The 23153-nt window shown below is 54.7% G+C and overlaps 1 protein-coding gene across 1 annotated transcript; it reads right to left on the reverse strand.

Moving 5' to 3' along the window:
- Positions 1-378: 378 nt before the first annotated feature.
- On the reverse strand, positions 379-19790 carry TTC22 (tetratricopeptide repeat domain 22). The gene is made up of 7 exons (XM_030326961.1): positions 19221-19790; positions 6364-6419; positions 6050-6165; positions 5588-5706; positions 4462-4623; positions 2703-2855; positions 379-2173 (listed from the first exon to the last, which is right to left on the reverse strand). Exons 1-7 carry the CDS (start codon positions 19785-19787, stop codon positions 1637-1639), a joined length of 1710 nt encoding a protein of 569 aa, XP_030182821.1. The 5' UTR covers positions 19788-19790; the 3' UTR covers positions 379-1636.
- Positions 19791-23153: the final 3363 nt, after the last annotated feature.

Genomic DNA, 23153 nt, shown 5'->3' on the forward strand with positions numbered 1-23153 from the left:
TTGTGGGTGGAGAAGGGAGTGGGGGAGAAGAGGACAGGGCTGTGGAGTCACCTGCTGGACTCTGCTGCAGTGGAGGGGAGAGGAAGGCAGGAGGGAGAGAAGGTCACCACCCAGAGCGGGGAGCCATGAAGAGCCATGAGGTGGAATTTGGGGGCTCTGGTCATGATCTCATGGTTTGTGAGTTCAAGCCCTACGTCCAGCTCGGAGTCTGCTTGAGATTCTCTCTCCCTCGCTCTCTGCCCCTCGCCTGCTCACATGCACTCTCTCTCAAAATAAATAAATACACTTAAAAAAAAAAAAAAGGAACATTATCCTGATGGATATCAGAGTGCCCCATGTGACAGGTGACACATAAACCCTTAACACATAAACACATAATGCTTTAGTTCATCAGTTTATTGGTATTTTTCCAAACCTGAACATGCTGCCAGTAGGTTTGAAGTACAGGGGTGGGAGGCTGGGAGGTGTGACTTTGGGCAAAAGCCACCTCCTTTCCAGGGCTGTCAGTATTGTCAGCTACACACGGGATTGGAGTGTGTGATCTCTAAGGACGGCCCTTCTCAGTCTGTCCTCCATCTGTCATGGGAGACCTGAGAAGCAGTGCAGGGGTGCTGGCCTATCCCTGGTGAAGTTTGAGGATCAGGGATATGAACAAAGCAATGAGTATCACTCACTCTAAAGAAAGGGAAAAATGCCAAATAAATCACAAACCATTGCCGTTACGAACAGCCAGCATTCCCGGAGTCTGGAATTTTAGGTGAAATTGGCTCTTATACGTGGGACCACAAGAATCCAGCACGGCCATTCTAAGATTTACTGGCAATCAGAGCTTACATCTTTGACAGTAAACTTCTGCATCTAAGATTCTGTGACTACAAGTCCAAGAGCGTAAAATTCCAAGACTTTTTTCACTCTCTTGTGGAGGGTTCAAACCTCGGAGCAGGTGGTGCCTCCTGATGGGCGGGGAGCCTAGGTTCTCCTAAGCACAGGGAAGCCAAGCAAAGATTCCATTTGATGGGCTCTATGTCAGGGAGTTTGGGGGCCTTTCAGACCAAGTTCACCAAGGGTGAGGCCTGCTGGAAGACTGCTAGGCAGGTGGGGAAAAGCCCTGAGCAGCCGGGTGTAGACTTGCTCTTACCTGCCCGTTATCTCCCTGCGCAGTTTTGCCCTCTGCTCTGACATGGCTTTTCTGGCTGCAGGGCCTGAGACCCACTCCAGTCAATGTATGTACAGGGGGCTTTATTACAAGGATAGAGTGAGGCTCACGGCAACCCAAAGACAGGAACTCAGGCCTCAAGGATTGCGCACGGGGACTAAAGAGCCGCCAAAATGGGGGCAATTACCTTCGGTATCTTGCATCCATCTTACTTTTTCCGCATATTTGCACAATTCGGCCCTTCATCAGGCAGTTTCCCAGGGGCCTTACCTACCTCCCTGAGGTCCTTAATCAGCCCTCTGTGCCTCGCTGGGCATGCCAAACCACCCCGGTTTCTCAACGTCCCTCCCAATACCCGAAAGAGAATCTAATTGGCTCGGCTCAGCAGCCAGCCTATGGCAGGGCGGGCCCGTTTTGAGCGCCCAGACCCGGCCCAATCAGCTGGAGGTGGGCCTCGGCGGGGCGGGGCCTCGAGGGCCCTTAGAGGGAGAAGGCGCGGCGGCCCCGCGGCACGCCCGAGCCCTCGCCGTCCTGCTCCATGGTCTCGAAGAGCAGTCGCACCAGCGCCGGCCGTCCCTGGGCCACCAAGGCCCGGGCCAGCCCCAGCACCTCGCCCGTGTGGCCGCGCCACACGCGCTGCAGCTCCTGGCGCAGGCGCGCCGCGGGGTACTTGCCCTGGGCGCGGCGCAGCCACGCGTCCACCTCGCGGCCCAGCTCGGCGTCGCTCAGCTGCTCCTGGCTCCACTGCGCCAGCAGCGCCTCGAGCAGGCAGCCGAAGCCCTCGGTGTGGCTGGAGCCCGCGTCGTCCAGTTCCACGGCGCGCTTGAAGCAGGCCGCCGCGTTGGCATCCTCGCCCTTGATGCGCAGGCACTTGCCCCGCAGCAGCTGCAGCTCGGGCAGCGAGGCGCCCAGCTCCGACTCGCCGGCCTTGGCCAGGAAGACGAGCGCCTGGTTCAGTGCCGCCTCGTCCACCGCCAGCAGCTCCTGCACGGCGTCCACGCCCATGTAGTAGTAGACCTAGGTAGAGGTGGGGGGGCGGGGGCAGGGCAAGCCTTCTCTCTGCTCCTTCCGGGCCCAGGCTTGCTTTTTAAAAAAGTCCTTTCATGCATTCATTCCCACCCCTCCCTCCCCCACAATTCTTTGGCAAATTTCGGCCCCGCCCAGGGAAAAGGAGAGGAAGCGCTCATTCCGGTTCCAGCCCACAACTTTTGGTCATATAATCTTGAGCGAGGCAATCTCTGGGCCTCGGTTTTCTCATCTGTAAAATTATGATACTGTCACCTCTTGGAAATCGTCCGTTGTGCCCAGAAGACACCTCTGGATAGAGTAATGGCCCGAGTGCTTTAGAAAGAGGTTGGTCCTGTTCTAAATGCCCTATGTGCATTTTCTCACACAATCCTCACCACGGCTGTAGGAGGTGGGTAGGTTATCAGGCTGGGGGATAGCTGTATTTCTCCCTGTGTCCTCAGTGCTCAGGCCTAACTTGGCAGAGAGCAAATAGATTTGCACTAAGCCATTGGCTACTCAAGCCAAGAGGTTGCCTTACCTGGCCAATGTCCAGGTAGGTCTTGAGGCCTGGGCACACCTTGATCACTTCCTCCAGGTCGGCCTTGGCACAGGCCAGGTGGTTCCTGTCAGGCATGCCCCCGAGCCCCATCTTGGCTCGCTCCAGGTCGTGCAGGTAGGCTCTGAGGTGGATCTGTCCATAGAGAGTCAGCTCAGGGACAATGCTCCAAGCAAGGACCTCTGCCCTCCCTTCTGCCCTTTTTCTCAGCAGCAACTCAGGGGAGTTCTGTGGTGCAGTAGAAGGTCCCTGAGACTGGGACCCCAGAGTCCTACGTCCTAGTTCTGTGCCAGCTGTGCTCATCACACCCTTTCTGGGCCTTAGTTTCCCTATCTGTACAATGAGGGGGCGTTGGATGAAGCTAAGAGCCCCTCATTCATTCAACAAATACGTATTGAGTGCCCACCATATGCCAGGCCAGTGCTAGGTACTAGGGGTGCAGTGGTGACAAGTGGCTGGGGAAAAATAAACAGGGTGATAGGCTACAGGTGACTGGGGGAGGGGGCTATTTTAGATAAGATGCAGAACCAAACTTGTGAGAGTTCACATAAGCAGTTTGGAAGGAATGGCAGGTAGCCCCAACTTACAAGCATCAAATTACAAATAATTCCAGACTCTTACTTTCGTCCCCACTTCCTCCTTTCCCCCACACTTGGAACATTAAAAAAAAATCTAGAGGTTCTGAAGGGAGGCATGAGAAGGAGGAAGTAGGGAAAAGGGGTGATTGTTGTTGAAGGTATTAACGCTCTGGTTCTACGAAAGCATCGCGAGGTGGGGGAGGAGGGAGCTCGGGCTTTGGAGCCAGTTGGACTTAGCTGAATTCCAGCCCCCCACTTATTAGCACGTGAGCTGGGGAGGATGTTGTTCAACCTCTGTGAGCCTTATTTTCCACATTCGAACAATTAGTACACTAGTATCTTCCTTGGAGAGTTCCCATGACGGTTGAGAGAACATATTCTAGCCAAGATCTAGCATGGTAGGTGCTCAGTTCATTCATCCATTCACTCACTCATTCATTCGTTCATTCATTCACAAATATTCAGCCAGAGCCTGTTATGTGCCAAGTTCTGTTCTACCAAGAGCCTGTTCTACACACCCAGGATACAGTAGAGAGCAACACAACACAATTCCCTGTCCCCACGGAGCATGTATTTTAGTGTGAGGGAGAGAAAGACAACATACATGGTAAATAAATAGTATGTTGGGGAGTAATGCGTCCTAGGAAGAAGAAGTAAATTAAGAAAAGAGGAAACAAAATGTTGGTAAGAGGTTGGCATTTCAGTAAGATGGTGCTGGAAGCTTCCTTTTCGTCAAGACTTCCAGGAAGTGGGGAAGGAAGCCAGTCAGGGAGAAGAACATTCCAGGCAGAGGTCATTATCCATACCTCACAGTTTGGGGAATGGAGTTTTAGAGAAGTGGCTGGCCCCCAGTCCCAGAGTGATAGGTGGACAGGCCAGATTTCAACCCAGGTCAGTCAGACTATATTGAGGGCTAACCAAGAAGAGGCTGGACGTCATTGACCAGGTCATTTTGGAGGGATGCCTGCAGCGGGTAGGAGTCTCCTTCATTCTTTCATGCAACAACCTTACGGAATATAAACCTTGTGTCTTGATGACTCCTCAGCTCCTTTCTACCATGACGGCTCTGTGACCTTGGGGCTCCGGCAACACAGCCTTAACCCCGGGCCCTTGTTCTCTGATTCCTGATGGCAGGATGAGGCGAAGCTTGCAGGCTGACTCACCTTGGCCCTTGTGCAGTATGCCTGCCAGTTGAGCTCCGGATCCCGTAGGACATCTAGAGCCATGTTGCAGGTTCCAATGGCCATATCCTGCTTCCCTAGGAAGTGGAAGATTTTGGCCAGGCGATTCAGGATGGGGGGTTGGTCCTTGGCTATCTCAATGGCCTAGGGAGGGGAGAAGGGTAAGAGCAAACTACTTGTCTGGTTATTTGCAGGAACCCCATCTCTGGGTAGAGCCATGTCACTTCAATGTTCTTGTTCCCTAAATCCACCTGCCAGTAGGTTTGGTCATATGGAACCTAACACTTTAGGGTATGACTCACTGGCACCCAGCTCCCGAGAGTCAGACTCTCATGCTCCCCACCACGTTCATGTGTCCCATCTGGTGAATCCCCCCATACCCTAGGCAAACCTCTCTTCCTCAGACACATCCAGTGCAAGCTCCCCACTTTCCCAGGGCAGATGGAAGGAGGTGCCAGAATCAGCCTCTACCTCCCCCATACTTACGCAGTGCAGTGTTTCTCTCTGGGCCACAGCACTTGCCCCCTATATTGTTACTGACCACTGCCTGTCCTGTGTGGGTCGCTGTCTCTGAGATAGTGGAACCTGCAGGGACTTCCTCACTGTGCCCGGGCACAGAGTAGGTTCTCCAGGAGGGGTGGAGGCAGTGTGTTTGTTAAATCGGATAAAAGCTCTCCGAATCCTCATGAACCAGCCTTTATGTTCTGTTCTACCATCTCTCATCAACGACTTGCTCATTAGTCCACCCAGCAGCAAACATTAGGGATGTGCCCCGTGCAGGGCTCTGTGCTGAGTGCACAGGTTAATGAATACTATCCCGGGGTCTTGGGACTTGCCTTAGGGTCACATGGCCCAGGGGCAGAGCTGGCACAAGACCCCAGCCAAGCCCAGCTTCTTTCCACTATGTCACTGGGTGCAGGGAGGGACAGTGAGAACTACAGCCTGACCGGGAGAAGTCTGAGGGGATATCTGAGACATGGCGAATAGCTTAGAAGACAAGGCTGGAGAAGTGGGCTTGGGGTGGACGTGGGATTCCGGAAGAGGAGGCTGGGGGGGGGGGGTCAGGCTCCATCCCGGTTTGACAGGTGGGTGTGGCCAGGGGCCGTACCTTGCCAAAGCAGTCCAGGGGGTCAGTTCCCGAGTACCCGCAGTCGTGGACACCCATGGGGGTGGTGGAGAAGGTGTCCTTCCTCTCCAGCAGCATCCCGAGGTAGCACCAGGCCAGAGCTGGGGGTGAAGTGTGGGAGAGGGGTGTCTAGGAAGCAGCAGGGTGGAGACAGGGAGGAAGCCCAGGACGAGGGAGGGGGCCGGCTCCACGCAAGGTGTCAGCCCCGAGGAAGATGAAGGGAGCGTCTGTGGCCTGAAATCACCAAGCGAGGTGCAAGGTACCTGAGTTCTGTGAGATGAATCAACAAGTATATGGGAGAGAGGTGGGAGAGAGAGAGAAGCAGGATCCCCAGAGGGAGATGATGCCAGAGGTGGGGACAGTGATGGTGACCAGCAGGGCTAGTGACTGGAAAAGGGAGAGCCAGGCAGAGGCTGCTCTCGCACCTGTCCCCGTGGGTCCTACCTTGGTGGTGGGGGTCCGAGGACTTGAGCACTTGCCGGAGGAGGGCCAGCGTGCGGTTGAAGGCAGGCAGCCTCTTCTGCTCCTCACTGCCCAGCTCCAGGAAGATGCCATCTAGCCTGTGGCCAAGAAGGGGATGTGGGTGGCTGGCACCCCCTCCCAGCTGTCCCTGGGGTGCTGCGAGTACTCCCCAGGCCAGTGGCAGGGAGGGGAACTTGGGGAGCCCTTGCCATGGAAATGGGCTCAGCCGCCTCTTCCCCGGGTTCCAGGCCATGCCCCCCGCCCCCACCATCCAGTCCCCCGCTCCCCAGCCTGACCTGATGAAGAGCGTGGCCATGGTGAAGTACCAGCCCCTTTTCTCCTCCGCTGGGATCTAGGAAAGCAGAGAATGGCCCGTGGTGCTGTTATTGAGGTACTTGAGCCATTATTGTTCATAGATTCCCACACTCGCCCCGAACCCTGAAAAGCAGGAGAGGACACCTTTGATCATGGTCCTGGATCTGCCACTGGTGGCCGAGTGACCTTGGGTGAATCACTTTCCTTCTCTGACTATGGAGGCTTTGACAAGATAACCTGTGTGAATGTCCCGAGTACGGTGTGCATCGCGGAGCAGGAGTGGCATACGTTTCTTCCCCTCCATCTTGCTTTTCAAGCTCAGCTTCCCTCCCCCTGACTCCCCTCCCTGTGCTCTGGAGTCCCCCATTCCAGGGCCCACATGCCACTGGTCACCTTCTTGTCCTCCCCCCCACCCCCACAACGTCCACTCGCTCCTCCCCTTGGGCGCCTTCCCTCAGCTTCCCCCTTCCTGAGAAAGCCCCTTTGGGCTTGTTTTTAGAGTTCAGCTGAAGCCCAGGACCCCCCCCTGAACTGTTTTCCCATTGTTATTCTTGCCAACCTTGCCATGCATTTAGACCGACTTGGGCACCGGATAAAATATTTATGCTGTTATTTATGGGAGTAGCTGCTGCTGCCTCGGGAAGGAATTTTAATGAAAACCAATAAAACCCCTAGTGCATATCAGCAGCTCCGCTTCGGGCTCTGGTCCCTCCCTCCACTTTCGTCTCCTGGTGTGGGTCTCCGGGCTGGATTCTGTGCTCACCACCCCCCACCTACCATGGCCTCCTCAGCTCACGATCCCCATCCTCTCTCCACCCCGACTCCTAGCAGCAGTGAATGCATTCGGTCCAGCCAGCATTTCTGGGCATCTGTGTCGTGAGCCCCTGTGTTGAGTGCTATAGATAGGGATGTGGCCCTGAACCGGACCTACACCCTGGCCCAAACCGGTTCCCGATCTAGCTCGGAAAACAGACCCAGGCATCAATAACAGGGCTTGACTGAGCGCCTGCCATGTGCCACGATTCTGACACCCAACCTCTCAATCTCACCATAACTTATCAGGTACGTATCATCTGTCTCTTACAGAGGACCATACTGAGGCTCAGAGAGGTAAAGTGACTTGCCTGAGGTCACACAGCATGTGAGTGTCAGAGCTGGAACTTGTACTCCCTTTGTTAGGCTCCAAAGCCCAGGCTCCCCTTACACACCAGGTTGCCAGTGACACTAGTATGAGGCAGAGTTTGAACAACAAGGCCATGAAAATAATGTGGACAAGTGCACCGGGATGAGGAGGCCACTCCCAGCTGAAAGACTCTGAGAAGATCTTGCAGAGGATGGACTGTAAGGTGAGGCTTGAATAGCAGTGGTGTCTCAGAGGCTGGAATGGGGAGCCTCTGGGGAGGCTGTGGATGAGCTTAGAGGGAGAAGAGAGAAAGAGGGGCCCTGTGAGTCAGATCCCACTGAGTGGAGTGATGTGACGGCCCACTGAGGCAGGGGTCTTCACCCAGCACCCAGGCCAGATCACCTAGAGGAGGCCCCGCTAATCACACTTCTTAGCCATGATTCACCAAGTATCTTCTCTGTTCGGCCCAGGCTGGGTGACGCGGACAAGAGAGGAAAGGCAGGTCCCACCTTTAGAAGCTCCCAGTGTGGCGTGAAAGCCAGATGGTCTCACAATCAGAGTGGAAGGAACGCCAGGGGTTATGAGAAGTATCCTACACGATACAGGAGTGCCCACAGAGCGAGGGGAGGGCTTGCCGGAGCAGGGTTCTCCAGGACAAGTAGGAACCACCCAAATGGACACCAGGAGAGAAGGCATCAGATGGAGGGGACATCGTGTCCCCTCAGAGGTGGAGGGTGGAGGGTGATCCTGGCACTTAGGTGCGAATATGTATATGGGGCTTTAGCTGAGAATAGGGCTGTCCAGAGGGGAGAGCGCAGTTGCCAAGGGTTAAAGGGCATCCTGGAGGGCTCAGGGGGGAAACATTTGCCACAGCGGGAGGCCAGGATGGGCTTTAAGCCTTTGGCTTAGGACCGAAGGCATAAGTGCCTCAGGCGTCCTGGCTATCTAAAGTATGATCTCATGACCTCTGGCCCCATGCCCACTTGGAGGTCGGCCAAACTGAGTCACGGTGGGGAGACACAGGATCTGCTCCCTTGTTCAGGCTTCTGACAAGCAGGTATGGCCCCAAGCGAGAGCAGAGGCTCGGGTGGCCGACGGGCCTGGCCATATGAGGTGGGTGACCCTGGACGGATGAGTTGCCTCTCAGACGCTGTGTCCTTATGTGCAGAAGAGGATAATAACATAGGCCTCACAGGCATTGTGAGGGCAGTGGCCAGCTCAGAGTACATGCTCCATAAACATTTGATCCCTTTTCTTCTGGCGTGGGTTAGAGCTGAGCTGGGCTAGGGGTATCTAGGAGGCTGCTCTGTCCATGGGACCTATTTCAGTTCCCTGTGTGGCAACGAGGTCTCGGGCCCTGGAGTCCAGAGGTGTCCTGGCCCACCCTGCTGTCTACCACCCTGCCCCACCCCATCACAGTGCCACTAGGGCCTCAGATCCCCCGTGGGGTCCCAAGCACCTTTCTCCCCAGTGTCGGAGAGTAATGTGGTATCCTCAGGGCTCTCCCTGGTTCCTCTTGTTTGGCACTCAAGCCGCAAGAAAGTAAGTTATGTGCCCAAACCACAGTTAGTACCTGACAGAGCGGCACTTAAATTCATGCCTTCACAATCCTAGCCTGAAGCATTGTCCACAGCACTGTTACCTTGATTACTCTCCTCTCTCTGAGGATACTGAGACCACGGAAGTGAAGCAACGTAACCACGGTCACACACGAGTTAGTATCCGGACTTAAAACCCATTGGTTTCACCACCACTCTTGATATCCTGGAGTAATTCAAGAGCCTGGTTATGGTTTGCACTACGCAGGCAATACCACCACCTGGCGGCGGTATGCCTGAATTGCAGGGCTAACTCCTCATTCCCTTCAACTTGAAGGTTAAAACAGATTTTCAGAAAAGTAACTAGCTGAGCGACATCTCTACCACAAATCCCAAACATAGTCCCTCCTCAGATTCTGTCGAAGAGTGACACTTGCAGGAGAGCTTATGGGGTTGCAGATTCGGAATGGGGTTAATGACATAAACAGATCTAGTCTGAGGCCTCATCTGTCCGAGCTTTCATCTTCTATCCCTGTGATGAAGCTGGTGGACTCTGTTCACTCTGCTATGCAATCCTGGCCTGAAAATGGGCTGTCTCTTTAAAAATCCTTCTGGTTGTAACTGAAGCAGCAGCTGAGGCTGTTGCCAGGGGCAACCTGGCAAGCCACAGTGCGTTAAATTAAATTAAACAGGCCTCTGGCTGCCCCCCTCCCCTCCTGGAGAAGGGAGGGGCTGCTCCACCTCTCTCCTGGAGAATAAAATTGCTGTGAAACCTCTCAGGGCTGCAAGGCATTCATTTCCAGAGTTATAGCTCCCAGGGGCAAGGTGTTTGGAGGCAGCCCGGGAGTCCCTGAAAGGGCTTCTGCCAGAGGAGGAGTGTTCACTGGGGGGTCTGCCCAGCGTGGGCTCTGGGCAGCACAATACCCTTTCTCTTGTTTGGTCCTCGTCACAGACCTGGGAGCTGGGGGTTCCAGATCTGTAGAGGGGGCCAGCCCAGGCTTCATGCTGGAGGGGTCTCACATTAGGCTGCCCCTCGTGGCAGATCTGTGGGAGGGAACCGGGCAATGCCCAGGCACCAGCGCCAACCCTAAAGTGAAATCCTTAGATCCTGGGACCGAGTGAGGCACAGCTCTCAGGCAAGGGGTCCGCAGGACATTTCCCTACTCCCCAGAGGCTCGCACTATTATTTCCCTCATTTTAGAGAGGCAGAAACAGAGGCTCGAAGAGGCAGAGGCTTGCCTACTTGACCCGGCTCCTCTGACGTCAAGTTCATGTTCTTCCCACAACATCCAGCTGCAAGAGTTTGCGCGGTGCTTACCGCTTACAGAGTGGACTCACACAGATTCCATTCGATCCTCAGACCCTCCCGTGTGGAATGTAAAATGTGTCACCATTACTCTCTTAGCACAGATGGGAAAACTGAGATGGGCCCATGTCCTCAAGGTCACACGCCGGCCGTGTAAAAGCCCAGACTGAAACCTGGAAACGGTGCTTTTGTCGCTATACTGATAACAGCAAATTTTTTGGAGCACTTGCTAGGTGCCAGGCACATAGTTTGCGTGTTAACCCATTCCACCCCCAGGGTGACCTATGAGGTGGTGACGACGATTGGCCCAATGTTACGGAAGAGGCAACTGTGGCCCAGAGTGGCACAGCTAGAAGGCAGCAGAGCTGGGAACCCAGCAGCCCAGCCCCACCACCTTTGCATCTAATGACTCCAGACGAGTGGTTCTCAAAGTGTGGTCCCCGACCGACAGCAGCAGCGGCACCTAGCAATTTGATAGAAATGAGAGTTCTCCACTCGCTGAATCAGGAACTCTGCAGGAGGGGGGCGTGTGGGGGGGACAACCTGGGTTTCAGTAGGCCCTCTGGTGTACTAGGTCCTCCCGTACTGCACCACGGGAGCTCAGTGGTTGGTGGATCTCTTTTTTAAATGGGCCAGAGGGTCAGAATTGTGATCCTCAGGGAAGCCTGAAGATCCAAGGTCCTGCAGCCGCATGGGTGAGCGACAAAGGTAGGTGATCTGGCAGAACCGACAAAGAATAGTGTCAGCACAAGCCACTTAGCATCAGGACAAGCCATTACAGAGCTGGTTTGTGTTAGCTCGGCGGGTACAAGGATGGAACTTGGCCATCCCATTTACTTCAAAAGGTGGCCCCTGGAGAAGGAAATGTTGGGGTGGGGGGGCTTGGCTGTTTTAAAGGATTTCAGTAGAAGTAATATACGAAGGACCTACCAATCTATATGCGTCTGAATAGGCTCTCAGAGACCTTGTTGGTTCTTCGGGAAAATAATTGCCTTGCCATCTGAACTTTGCCCCTTTATGACATTGTACTCTGCATTTCGGATTCCTTTCTGACTAGTTCTCCTTCGGGAGAGGGGGAGTGTGAAGGACCAAAAAGAAGGAGCATTTCCGAGCATCAAGTCTCCACTGGGCAATTCAGGGCCTCTGAGGACTGGATCCTCACGGCAGCCTGCGAAGGTGGAAGGCATCCTCCTCCCCTCCTGAATGAGGAGACAGAGGCTAATAAAAAAGCCACTGCCCAGCCCCACAGCCTGGGGTGGAAGTGTCAGGATTCAAGTTCAGATCTGCTTCCCTCCAACGCCCCTGTTCTTTCCACCTCATCACGCCGACCCTGTGAAGGCTGATGCTGCAGAAATAAAAGTCACAAGGTGGCAGGCTTCAGGAATGTGTTCTTGCACAACTGGAACGTCCTCTGTGAGAACACAGAGCAGGCTCCCTGCTCTGTGCCCAGAGCCCTGCCTCCACCCCAGCCCACCTGTGGGACACACTCCAGAAAGGCGAGGGCAGGGGTCCTTCCTCCCCTCACCTAGCTCCTGCTGCGGGGGGTGTGGAGAATACACAGAGGGTTGGGATTGGAGTCCCATTCCTGCCTCTGCCTCCCCCAGGGATCCTGGAAAGGCCCCCGGCCCAGCCCAGGCTTCAGCTTCCGCATCTGGATGATTCCACTTGGCCTGACCGTGTCACAGGCCTGTTGGGTGGGGTCCATGTGACGGGTGGAGGGGATTTGAAGGAGGGGTGCTATGCCATGAGAGTAAGTCACCTATGCCTCCCTGGCCTGGCTTCCCTGGACGGTCTTCATGGATTTTAAGATTTGAGCAGATTGCCCTCAGCTTCCCACTATCACCCCTAGGTCTGGCACGGCACCTAGATGGGCCATCCTGGCCTCCACTGATTCCCTAGACTTGTGGGACCATGTTGAGCACTTCTCTGTCCCACTGTTTACAGAAAAGGGACCCTGTCTAGTCCTGAGTCCAAACCCAGCTCTAGCACCAGGAGAGACTGGGTGGGTCTGAGGAAGTCTCCTGCCTTCTGCGGTAATAACAGTGATGCCCGAATGTTCTCTGTCAGCTCCTCCCATGGGTCTGTGCTGTGTGCGCCTTAGCATTCTTTTCCCCTGTAGAAGAGGTAGCTGGGCCAGACGATGCTAAGGGCAGGTTTGACTCTGGGATCCTGTATCAATGAGGGGGAAGCCAGTTTCCCAAACTTGCTAGGTATGAAGGGAGATAAGCCAGCAGCAAACCCAGAAGGCACTAGATAGGCAAATTTGAATGGCTCCAAGGCCAGCAGAAGGTTGGAGCTAGAGCCCAAGAAAGCTGTGCCTCGGCCTGGGCTTTAAGTCCAAGAGACCGGAGTTCAGTTCCTGCCAGTCACTCATGGCTGTGCGCCCTTGGGCTAGTCACTACATCTCTCTAGCCTCAGTTTGCTCATCTGTAAATGGACTGATACCAGGTCTGGCTTCCCAGCATCTCTGCGAGGACCAAGTGAGGTCATCCGTGAAAAGTAAATGAACGCACAGCACCTAGCTCACTGTCCAGTGTTATCCATCTCTCTTTCTAGCTAAGCCCAATCAAACCACTCATATTTGTGGAGGTGTGTGTGTGTGTGTGTGTGTGCGCACACACATGTGTGTAATTTGCAAGTGCCACGGAAGGGGAGACCCTGCCATGATCGCCAACGCTTAAGTCCTCAAGATACTGTCCCCCACCTTCCCCAAGCTGTGGTTTCCCACATGTGCTTATGCATTTTCTTCTGCCAGGAAGTTTGTTCCTTCCCCCACTTCTCCACTTCTCCAAGTCCTTCCTGTCCCTGAATCACTCCAGCCACCACCTTAGTCAAGTCTTCTCAATGGATGGGGGAAGAAACAGAGGCCCGGGTCGGGGAGGTGACTTGTCACTAGCCCACGGCGGGTTGGGGCAGGGCTGGGGCAGGAGCCCCATCCTGGCCCCTGACTTAGAGTGGGGTCCTCCCCAGTGCTATTGTTCTTTTCCTAAGACCGGCTGGGGCTGGGGCGAGGGAGACCACAGGAAGGGCACAGAGGAGTGGGGGTGCTTGCTGAGGAGAGACCTGGGGGCTCCCTTGTGTCCTGGGTCCTAGCAGCCCCGTCAGGGGATGAGGATGGGAAGCCTGTGGCCACTGATGTCGCCAGGGCTAGGCCTTCCTCTGTGAGCACAGTTACACTTCCCACAACACCGTCAGGCAGGCATCTCGGACACTCGGCGCAGTTAAGCAGCTGGCCCAGGTCACCCAGGACATGGCCAGCAGGGCAGGGACTCCCTGAAGCCTGTGGACTCTCGCGCTGACACGCTGACCATAGTCACACCAGGGCACCCCCCCGCCCCAAGGCCCCGGGGTCTCAGCAGCTCTGATGCTGGAAGAGAAGGGGAGAGTGAGGAAGGAAGGCTGAGGGGGAGGGGACCACGTGGGAGGCCAAAGCACTGTCAGGGGGGAAGTTCGTGACTCCTAGGTCTGCAGCCGGCTTTCCTGGTGGTGGCTGCAGAGGTAGGGGTGTGTGTGTGTGTGTGTGTGTGTGTGTGTGTGTGCATGTGCGAGCGTGCAGGGGACCCTGGAGCTACTGACCAACTGTGCCCTCTTGGCCCTTCCTACCAGGTCCCCACCCCTCTGGGTGTGGTGACTGATTGGAATGACCACACCTTTGTTTGTGAGGCTGTGGACCAGGCCTCTAAGCTCTGCCTCCCTCTCTGCCCACCCGAGCCGGCAGGTGCAGTCTGGACAGCCGCAGTGCACTAGGTCACCTCGGGCGAGCCACTTCCCTCCCTGACCCTCTTGTGTCCTTGGTGTGATGGGAAGTCACAACACTCAACTGGCAGTGTGTCGAAAGTTTGAATAAAAATCAAATGCAGTCATGGGGGTGCCCGGGGGGCTCAGGTGGTTGAGCGCCTGACTCTCGATTTTGGTTCAGGTCATGATCCCAGGGTTTGGGATGGAGCCCTATGTCGGGGCCCCTCCCCTGCTTGTGATCACACACCCTCTTTCTCTGTCTCTCAAAATAACTAAATAAACATTAAAAAAAAAAGATTCTTTCCCTCTGCCCCTCTCCCTCATTTGCATGAGCTCTGTCTCTGCAAAGAAATAAGAATAAAAAAATCAATCAAAGGCACTAATGAGTGTAAAATTCTTTGCTGTGGGCCTGGCACCCACGGCGGTGGAGGCCCTCATCATCACCCCGGGGCCATGAGCAGGCGTAAAGGACCTGCATGTGTGGGGGTGGGGCAGGTGTGTGTTAAGCCACCAGTATTTGGGTAGAGGAGAAGAAAATCAAATAACTCAGGTAGCTTGGGACAGGGACATTTCTTAGAGAAAGGTTTAAGTTACCTTCTTTTAAAAAATTAGGGGTCTTGGGGCGCCTGGGTGGCTCAGTCGGTTAAGCATCTGACTTCAGCTCAGGTCACGATCTCACGGTCCGTGAGTTCGAGCCCCGCGTCGGGCTCTGGGCTGATGGCTCGGAGCCTGGAGCCTGCTTCCGATTCTGTGTCTCCCTCTCTCGCTGCCCCTCCCCCGTTCATGCTCTGTCTCTCTCTGTCTCAAAAATAAATAAATGTTAAAAAAAAATTAAAAAAAAATTAGGGGTCTTATCCAGATGGCCAACAGACACATGAAAAAATGCTCCACATCACTCATCATCAGGGAAATACAAATCACAACCACAATGAGATACCACCTTACACCTGTCAGAATGGCTAACATGAACAACTCAGGCAACAACAGATGTTGGAGAGGATGCAGAGAGAGAGGAACACTTAGGCACTGTTGATGGGAGTGCAAACTGGTGCAGCCACTCCGGAAAACACTGTGGAGGTTCCTCAAAAAATTAAAAATAGATCTACCCTATGACCCAGCAATAGCACTGCTAGGAATTTACCAAAGGGATACAGGAGTGCTGATACATAGGGGCACTTGTACCCCAATGTTTACAGCAGCACTTTCAACAATAGCCAAAGTATGGAAAGAGCCCCAATGTCCATCAATGGATGAATGGATAAAGAAGATGTGGTCTATATACACACAATGGAGTATTACTCGGCAATCAAAAAGAATGAAATCTTGCCATTTGCAACTACGTGGATGGAACTGGAGGGTATTAGGCTAAGTGAAATTAGTCAGAGAAAGACAAAAATCATACGACTTCACTCATATGAGGACTTTAAGACACAAAACAGATGAACATAAGGGAAGGGAAACAAAAATAATATAAAAACAGGGAAGGGGACAAAACAGAAAAGACTCTTAAATATGGAGAACAAACAGAGGGTTACTGGGGGGGTTGTAGGAGGGGGATGGGCTAAATGGGTAAGGGGCATTAAGGAATCTACTCCTGAACTCATTGTTGCCCTATATGCTGACTAATTTGGATGTAAATTAAAAAAATAAAATAAAATTTAAAAATATAAGGGGTCTTTAGGTTTAAAATCCAGTTATCCAATTAAATGAAATGTCACAACAGGTACAAACACCTCTTGGATGTCCCGCTCTATGCTGGACACTGAGTGGTGGGGGCTAGAGAGGCCTGGCACACGGGCTCACTGTCCAGGTTGCAGGGCATAAATCACTTGGAGAGAAGCCAGAGGCTGGGAATGGCTCTAAGAGCAAAGGCAAGTGCTGTGCAGGGGTGGAGGGTGGGCAGGGAAAAGGGCTGGGCCCTGATGCGACGTGCACCCTGCCTGCAGCCTTTCGGGTTCTCTGTCTACCTCTGAAGCTCTTAACACCCCTCCATTTTTAAATTTGTCACCAAGAATCCATCTGCGACTGTGCACCTGTGTGTGTGCGTGTGTGTAAGAAGGGGGTGTCGCCTGGAGGGTAGAAATGACAGGTAAGAGCGTTCTGCCTCCTCACATTTTCGTAACTTAAAGAAAAACAGGAGGGAATGAAGAGCTGAGAAAGGAAGTGACAAACACCCACTCACGTACACTTTGCTCCTTTTTGGATCACGGGTCCAATGATTAACTTTATAATGTTTTCTCTTGCAATTTTAGGGAGCGCAAGAGCATTTCTTCTTCAGCCACTCTTTATCCTTTGAACCCCAGAGGCTCCTCCCTGCTGGGGACAGTCCCAGCCCCATTAGGATGGAAAAGCTCTTGCAGCCAGAGCACAGCCTGGGTCGGACCACCTCCTGTGAGCCGCGACCCTCTCAGTGGGGGGTCCCACACCTGCTGCCCTGCTGTCCCACCTCCTCCTTCCCCGGCCCCAATTCTGACTTCATCTTTGCCCCCATCCTTCCCACCCCCTCCCCCCCATACATGGCAACCCACCTCCTCTCTCCTGACACTTCCTCCCATCTGGGAGGTGGCCCATGAGGAGTGTCCCTCACCCCACATCAGCCACCCGCACTCACTGCACCCTTACCTCTCTGACCTCCCCAGAAAGAGCAAAGGCTTTGAAGTCAGACAGAGTGGGGCGGATTTGACTGCCACTTACTAGGTCTGTGACCTTGGGCAAGTTACTTAGCCTCAGTGCGTGCGCCTCAGCTCCCACATCTGTAAAATGGGATCAGAGGGTTCTTGTGAGGACTGAGATCAGGTCTGGAAGGCACTCACAGAAGACATTCGTAAATATTATTGTGTGAAGTTGCATGTTACGTGAAGGAAGGCTTCAAGGCGCAGGTGACATTTGAGTTGGGTTTTGATGGATGGAGTCTACTTTCTGTGCAGAAGGAATAGTAGCTGCCCAGGGAGGTATGAAACAGCGCGGCATGTTTGGAGGAGTAAAAGTAGTTTCGAGTTGCCAGGAAGTGAGGTTCCAGGGAAGTGAGAGGAAATGCAGCGAAAGAGGGGGGCAGGAACCAAGTTTCAGATGCCATGTTGGTAGTTCTTGGGCCACCGTGTGCTCTTCTGTGTAAGGCTTCTTCTGGCCGCTCTCTTTCTAAGCCACTCAGCTGTCACCAAAGCCCTCAGCCTCTGCAGGCCCCATCATGCAGGACCTTTGCACGCACCACGCCCCTGCTGGGAGTGCCCTCGCCTCAGTCCTGCCAGGACACTCCTGCCTCTTCCAGAACCTTCTGCCACTCACTCGTGCTGAAAGGAAGTGTTCCTTCTCTGAAAGTCAGTCACTGCCACTCTATCCCCAGGACCTGGGCTGCAGACTCCGATACCTAGTGCTGAGGTCCCCGAAGGACGCTTCCATTGCCAGCCTCTGGGGTCCTGTTTTTGGTTCAGGAAGTAAAGCCCTCAGACATGGCTGTCACATGACACAGGCCACTAAATGAATGGCTGTGGCCTCGGCCAGTAGTAGGCACATCTCTGGCATGTTCTGGCTCCCGCTTCCAGGGGAGGAGCTCAGGCAAGGCTAAATAAAGGAACACATGTTTGCTTCTCCCTGTGTCCACAAGCTTCTTAAAGAAAGGGCCTGGCACATAGTAGGTGTTCAATACATGTTAAGATGTTGAGCATCTGCCTCTCAGACAGGCCCAGAATTTACCAGTTTATGGGCACTTGTACCCCATGCTTTGATTGGACAATCACAGGAAACCTGAGGCAGAGATCACTGTTGTTAATGTTCTCGAAGCAGACACAAAGGCCAGAGAGGAAAAGTGACTTGTCCAGAGCCACACAGCAAAATACAAAGAGAGTTGGATGCTTGAACCCAAACCTCTGCCTTCACGCCCACCTCCTCCAGGAAGCCTTCCCCCTGCTCTCAGGAAGGGACGTTATAGACCATTCAATCCCCCCCTTTCTGCCCCTACTTCACAGAGGGGGAAACCACAGCCCAGAAGGGAAGGCCCAGGAGGGCCCCCTGGCTCCTAGCTCAGGGCCCTTTGGGCCCTGCCCTGCTGCTGGGACCACACCGAATACACGCTACACTAGCCATGCCTCCCACTGTGGGCAGCTGGCATTCAGGGTCTGGGGCTCAGGCTTTAAAACAGAAAACCTGGGTCCCTGTGGACCTCCCGCGATGAGCACAGCTACCCCCAACCTGGGGCAGAAGAGGCTTTTCTGGGAGGTTCTGAGGAGGCTCTCTCAGCCCAGGAGAGGCAGAGGTCATCTGCAACCTTGCATCTCTGTGCCGGCTCTATGCTAAGTGCTTTCCAAATATGAGGTCTTCATGGCAACATCAATCAAATGGGAGCGCCCTCATCTCACAGCTGAGGGAGCTTAGGACGGAAGTACCATTATTATCCGCATTTTGCAGGGAGGGAAATGGAAGTTAGGTGGTGTTAAGGATGGACCGGAGGTGAGAGGTGTCTGGGGTTGGGATTTGAACCTGGACTATCTGACCCAGAGCCTACCTTCTTGACCTCTAGCCTGCGCTGTTCTCTTTAACCCAAGTCCGTGCCCTCTACCCCGCATTCCCCGAGGTCTGGACCCCACATTTCCTCTCTGAAGCTGGAAAAGGCTTTGGGTGGAAAAGGCTCTGAGGGAGGTGTGCAGAAGCTTTGTGAATGGAGCCCCGGGTGTGTGAAGGCTTACTGTTATTTATATGTCACCAATCTAAGCCATTATACAACATCCTCCTTATCAGCCAAACCTTGCCTTTGAGGAAAAGTCATGGTACCTCTCTGAACTCTGGTTTCTTTTTCTGTAACAGGAGGATAATGCCCTTACATCATTACACTTGCTGGGAGGAGCAAGACGAGAAGGGTGGGTGGGCCAGGCTGATTTTGCAGAGTTGCCAAAAGAGAAACCTAGGCAGGCCTTCCCGCTAGGAAGCGGGTCCACGCCCTAGCCTGGCAGGGAAAAGCTACAACAAGCCTGGTCTGGGCCCCAGGGCCTGAGGGATGCTGGAGAGGAGGGGCGCACCGAAAGCTTATTCCGGAAGCCAAAGGGCCAGGGTTTGGGGAGGGTCTGGGGTGCGGGGGCGTCCCTGTAGACGTTGGGGGCCACGACCCCAGCCCTCCCGGCCTGGGGAGGGTTCACCCACCTGCTGCCCGTAGCCCAGCGCCTTGTCGTAGAGCGCGATGCCGGCGGCCAGCACCCGCGCTCGCTCCTCCGGGCTGGCGCAGCCCACGTCGAAGCCGTGCGCGTAGCCCTGCTCGGCCAGGCAGCGCGCGGCGCGGAGCCGAGGGTCCCCGGCCGCCTGGCCCTCGGCCGCCAGGCCCATGAGGCCGGCCAGCCGCCCGGCGCACGCCTCCTCGTCTTCCTCCTGGCCCAGCCGCCCGTACACGTGCACCAGGTTGGCCCAGGCGTTGAGGTTGCCCGGGTCCTCGCGGGCCACCTCGAGGAAGCGCTCGCGGGCCTCGTCCAGCTCCTCCAGGTAGAAGGCGAAGGCGCCTAGGAGGTGGCGCACGGCGGGGCGCTGCGGGGCGGCCGCCAGCTCGAGCTCCTGCCGGAGGCCGTCCCGCTGCAGCTTCAGGTCCCGGGCGCGGAGCGAGGCCGGCGAGCGCGGCTCAAAGTTCAGCTGCATCTCCAGGTGGAAGTGGCCCGGCAGGTAGTCCAGGTCGTCGACGAGGGCGTCCAGGTCCTCGGCCGCGGCCTCCGGCTCCGCCATGGCAGCCCCCCTGCTCCCCGGGCCTCGCCCCTGCCCCCGGAGGCTGCGGTGAGGGGGGTGGGTGCCGTGGCTGGGGCGAGCCCGGCGCGGGAGGCGAGGGGCCGCGCAGGAAGGCACAGGGTACTGCCGCCTCCGGCTCCCCGGCCGCCTCCCGCTGGTGGGAGGGTCTGAGCTTGGGCTCCGGGAGCGCCCTGTGGGTGTGTCGGCTTTCGCTGCTCAGCGGCCCTTGGACGCACGCATTGCACAACCAGGTATGCCAGAAAAACAGGTGCATTGCCAAATGCGGGGCGCGCGAACCCCGGTGCGTGGCAAAAGGCCTGGTTTTACTCTCTCCGCTCAGCAGGCGGGAAACGGGCTGGGGAGGAAAGGACTTGCCCGGGTCACAGAACCGAGCTGGGCCCAAGCATCCTGGAACCCAGCTGGCTGAACCCCAGCCAGGCCCTTTCTCCGCGGGCGTTGCCGCACTCTCTCTGCCTCAGCTCGCTGACTAGGAGGGCCGGGACTGGCCCTTCCAGCGGCCTGTGGAAGCCGCCCTCACTCCTGCTGTCCCCACCCTCTCCCAAGTGCCTGTGTTCTCCTTCCTCTGAAGGGAGCCGGCCACTTCTCTCGGCTCTTCCTTAGGCCGTTAATAAATAATGGCTTCCCCACTTAGGATTTCCCTGCCTCCTCTGCCCTGCCTTTGCCATCCCTAATAATCTGTGACCTTCATAAGTATGAGTCACTTCGTAATTGCACACCTCACACTTTCCTTATCTGTGACATGAGGGTGACATTCTCTCCCCTAGAGGTAGGGCAGATATCAAGGGTAAACCTGGTGAATGCCACTCTGGACAGCTGCCAGCAGCTCCCACTCCACCCCCTTGGTTCCCATTCTATCCCATATGCCCCCTGTGGCCCAGTTTTCTTGCTCTTGCTGGTCTTTTCCCAGGATGGGCACTGGTTCCCTACCGTCTAGAAGGTAGGGCTGTACTCCCTGCTGCAAGGCGGCTGGTCCTCCAATGCTTGGGCTTTGTAGCCGATCTGAGCTTCTGAGACCCTCCTGCCCCTCCTTCCACCTGGGCAGGGCTCCTGACACCCTGTGCCTCCAGCCTCTTGAAAAAGAGACCAGCGTTTTCAAAAGAGGAACTCAACCCCCTGGGGAAAAGCATGCCTTGCGCAATAAAAAGGTAAATTCAAAACATCATCCCGGTGCTACTTCTCACCTGTAATTTTAAAATATGAAACTTAACGAGTTTTCGTCAACAAGAATTGCTCTAAATCGCTGGTGCCCATGAGATGACCCTTGGGCTCCGGCCTTCTTGGAGGCATCAGGGATGGATTCCCAGAGTGCTTGGCTCTCCCCCACCCCGCCTTTTTATTGTGGTAACACCTGCTTAGCCTGAAACTGACCATTTTAACCATTGTTAAATGGTTACATTTAACATGTACAGTCAGTAACATCAAGCACATCCCTTTTGTTGTGCAGCCATCCCCACCATCCTTCCCCAAAACCTTTCATCTTCCCAGAGGGAAACGGTGCCCATGAAACAATAGCCCCCTGATCCTTCGTTCCCCAAGCCCCTGGTAACCACTGTTCCACTTTCTGTTCCCCTGAATTTGAATACTTTAATTACCTCCTATAACTAGAATACTATAATATTTGTCCTTTTGTGACTGGCTCTTTTCACTCAGCCTAAAGCCTTCAAGGTTCATCCGTGTTGTCACAGGGTCAGAATTTCCTTCCTTTTTTAAGGGTGACCGATATTTCATTGTATGCATGTAGAGACCACATTTTGTTTATCCATTCATCCATCGGTGGACAGGTGGGTCGTTTCCACCTTGGCCGTAGGGAACAATGCTACGACGGACATGGGTCTGCAAATACCTGTTTCTGTCCCTGCTTTCAGTTCTTTTGGCTACATACCCAGAAGAGAGAAGACTCGGTCATACCGATGTTTAGTTTTTTTGAAGAACTATTATACTGTTTTCCATAAGAGCTGCATCATTTTACATTCCCGCCGACAACGCGCAAGGGGTCCAATTTCTCTACATCTTTGCCAGTACTTGGTATTTACTGTGTTGTTGTTTTTTTTTTTAAGTTCACCTGTTTATTTTGATAGAGGGAGCACACACATATGCACAGGGGAGGGGCAGAGAGAGGGAGAGAATCCCAAGCAGGCTCTGCGCTGTCAGCGCAGAGCTCGACTTGGGGCTGGAAGTCACCAACCGGGAGATCATAACCTGAGCTGCAACCAAGAGTCGGACACTTCACCGACTGAGCCACCCAGGCGCCCCTGTTTTGTATTGTTTTTTTATAATGGCCATCCTAATGGGTGGATTTGGATTCGATCTGACTCTGAGAAGGTGAGTAAGAACTGGAATGGAAGGGGAGTTGCAGTACATTTCAGCAGCAGGAGAGCCACACGAAAGGGCCAGAGGTTTGCCGGGCAGGGCGTGCCTGGGGACAGAGCGGCCCATATGGCCGTAACTTACAGAGCGTGGGCAGGAGACGGCAGGGGATGTGGAGTGAAGGCAGCGGCCACAGCACCATGGCAGAGGCCTGACTCCTGACTGAGAATCTTGACTCTGCTGACATAACAGACGTCTCCAGAGTCTGGGTGGTTAGAACCTCCCACAGCCAGGGAGCTCCCAAGCCTAATTAGGAGTCCCGTATTCGCTGTGTGACCCTACACCTCACTAGATGTGACCAGGGCGAGTTACTCTCCCTCTCTGAGCCTTGGTTTCTTCTTCCGTGTAATGGGATGGGCGGCGGGGGGGGGGGGGGGGGGGGGCATGGGCGTGTCAAGGGTCAAGAGAGAACGAGTTGGTTGCTAGGATTAGTGAGTTGCTATGATGGGGAGGCTTTGGGCTGACTTGGGCGGCTTCCTTGCTGCACAGCTGACTCACCTGCTCTGGACCTGCTCTGGCCTGTCTGGCTGCCAGCGTTCCCAGCCCAGCAGACCTTGGCCTATATCCTGTGGTCACTCCTCCAGGAGCCCTGGATCCCAGGGGCTCAGGCTGGGAGAGAAGAAGCAAAGCAGCCTCAGGCTGGTTATGGGCTGTGCTGACACCTGGGCAGACCTGGGGCCGGTCACAGGGCCTTCCCAGCGCACAGGACACAACCACACTTCACTGACACCTCAAAAGAGCTCCTTCGTAAGGCTGTAGTCGGTGTCCACGTCACAGATGAGGAAATCGAACTTTGGTCAGGGTAACGTGCGCAAGGCCACCAGCGAGAAAGCAGCAGGGCCAGGACTCAAACGACGCTCTTTGAGGCTATGTACGTGACTGGGGAGTTGTTCTAGATTAATTCCTTTATTTGTTCACTCGTGATTCAACAAATATTTACTGAGCATTTACTATGTGCCAGGTTACCGCATCGGGAGC

Source organism: Lynx canadensis, chromosome C1 (genome assembly GCF_007474595.2).
Source record: "Lynx canadensis isolate LIC74 chromosome C1, mLynCan4.pri.v2, whole genome shotgun sequence".
NCBI lineage: Eukaryota > Metazoa > Chordata > Mammalia > Carnivora > Felidae > Lynx > Lynx canadensis.

What these genes read in the sequence shown, in the direction of transcription:
- TTC22 (XM_030326961.1), bottom strand. Translation starts at nt 19,787, where the DNA reads ATGGCGGAGCCGGAGGCCGCGGCCGAGGACCTGGACGCCCTCGTCGAC. An exon ending in CGCTGGGCTACGGGCAGCAG is followed by an intron (nt 6,420 to 19,220) that starts GTGGGTGAACCC and finishes CTGCTTTCCTAG; the next exon opens with ATCCCAGCGGAGGAGAAAAG. An exon ending in ATGGCCACGCTCTTCATCAG is followed by an intron (nt 6,166 to 6,363) that starts GTCAGGCTGGGG and finishes TCTTGGCCACAG; the next exon opens with GCTAGATGGCATCTTCCTGG.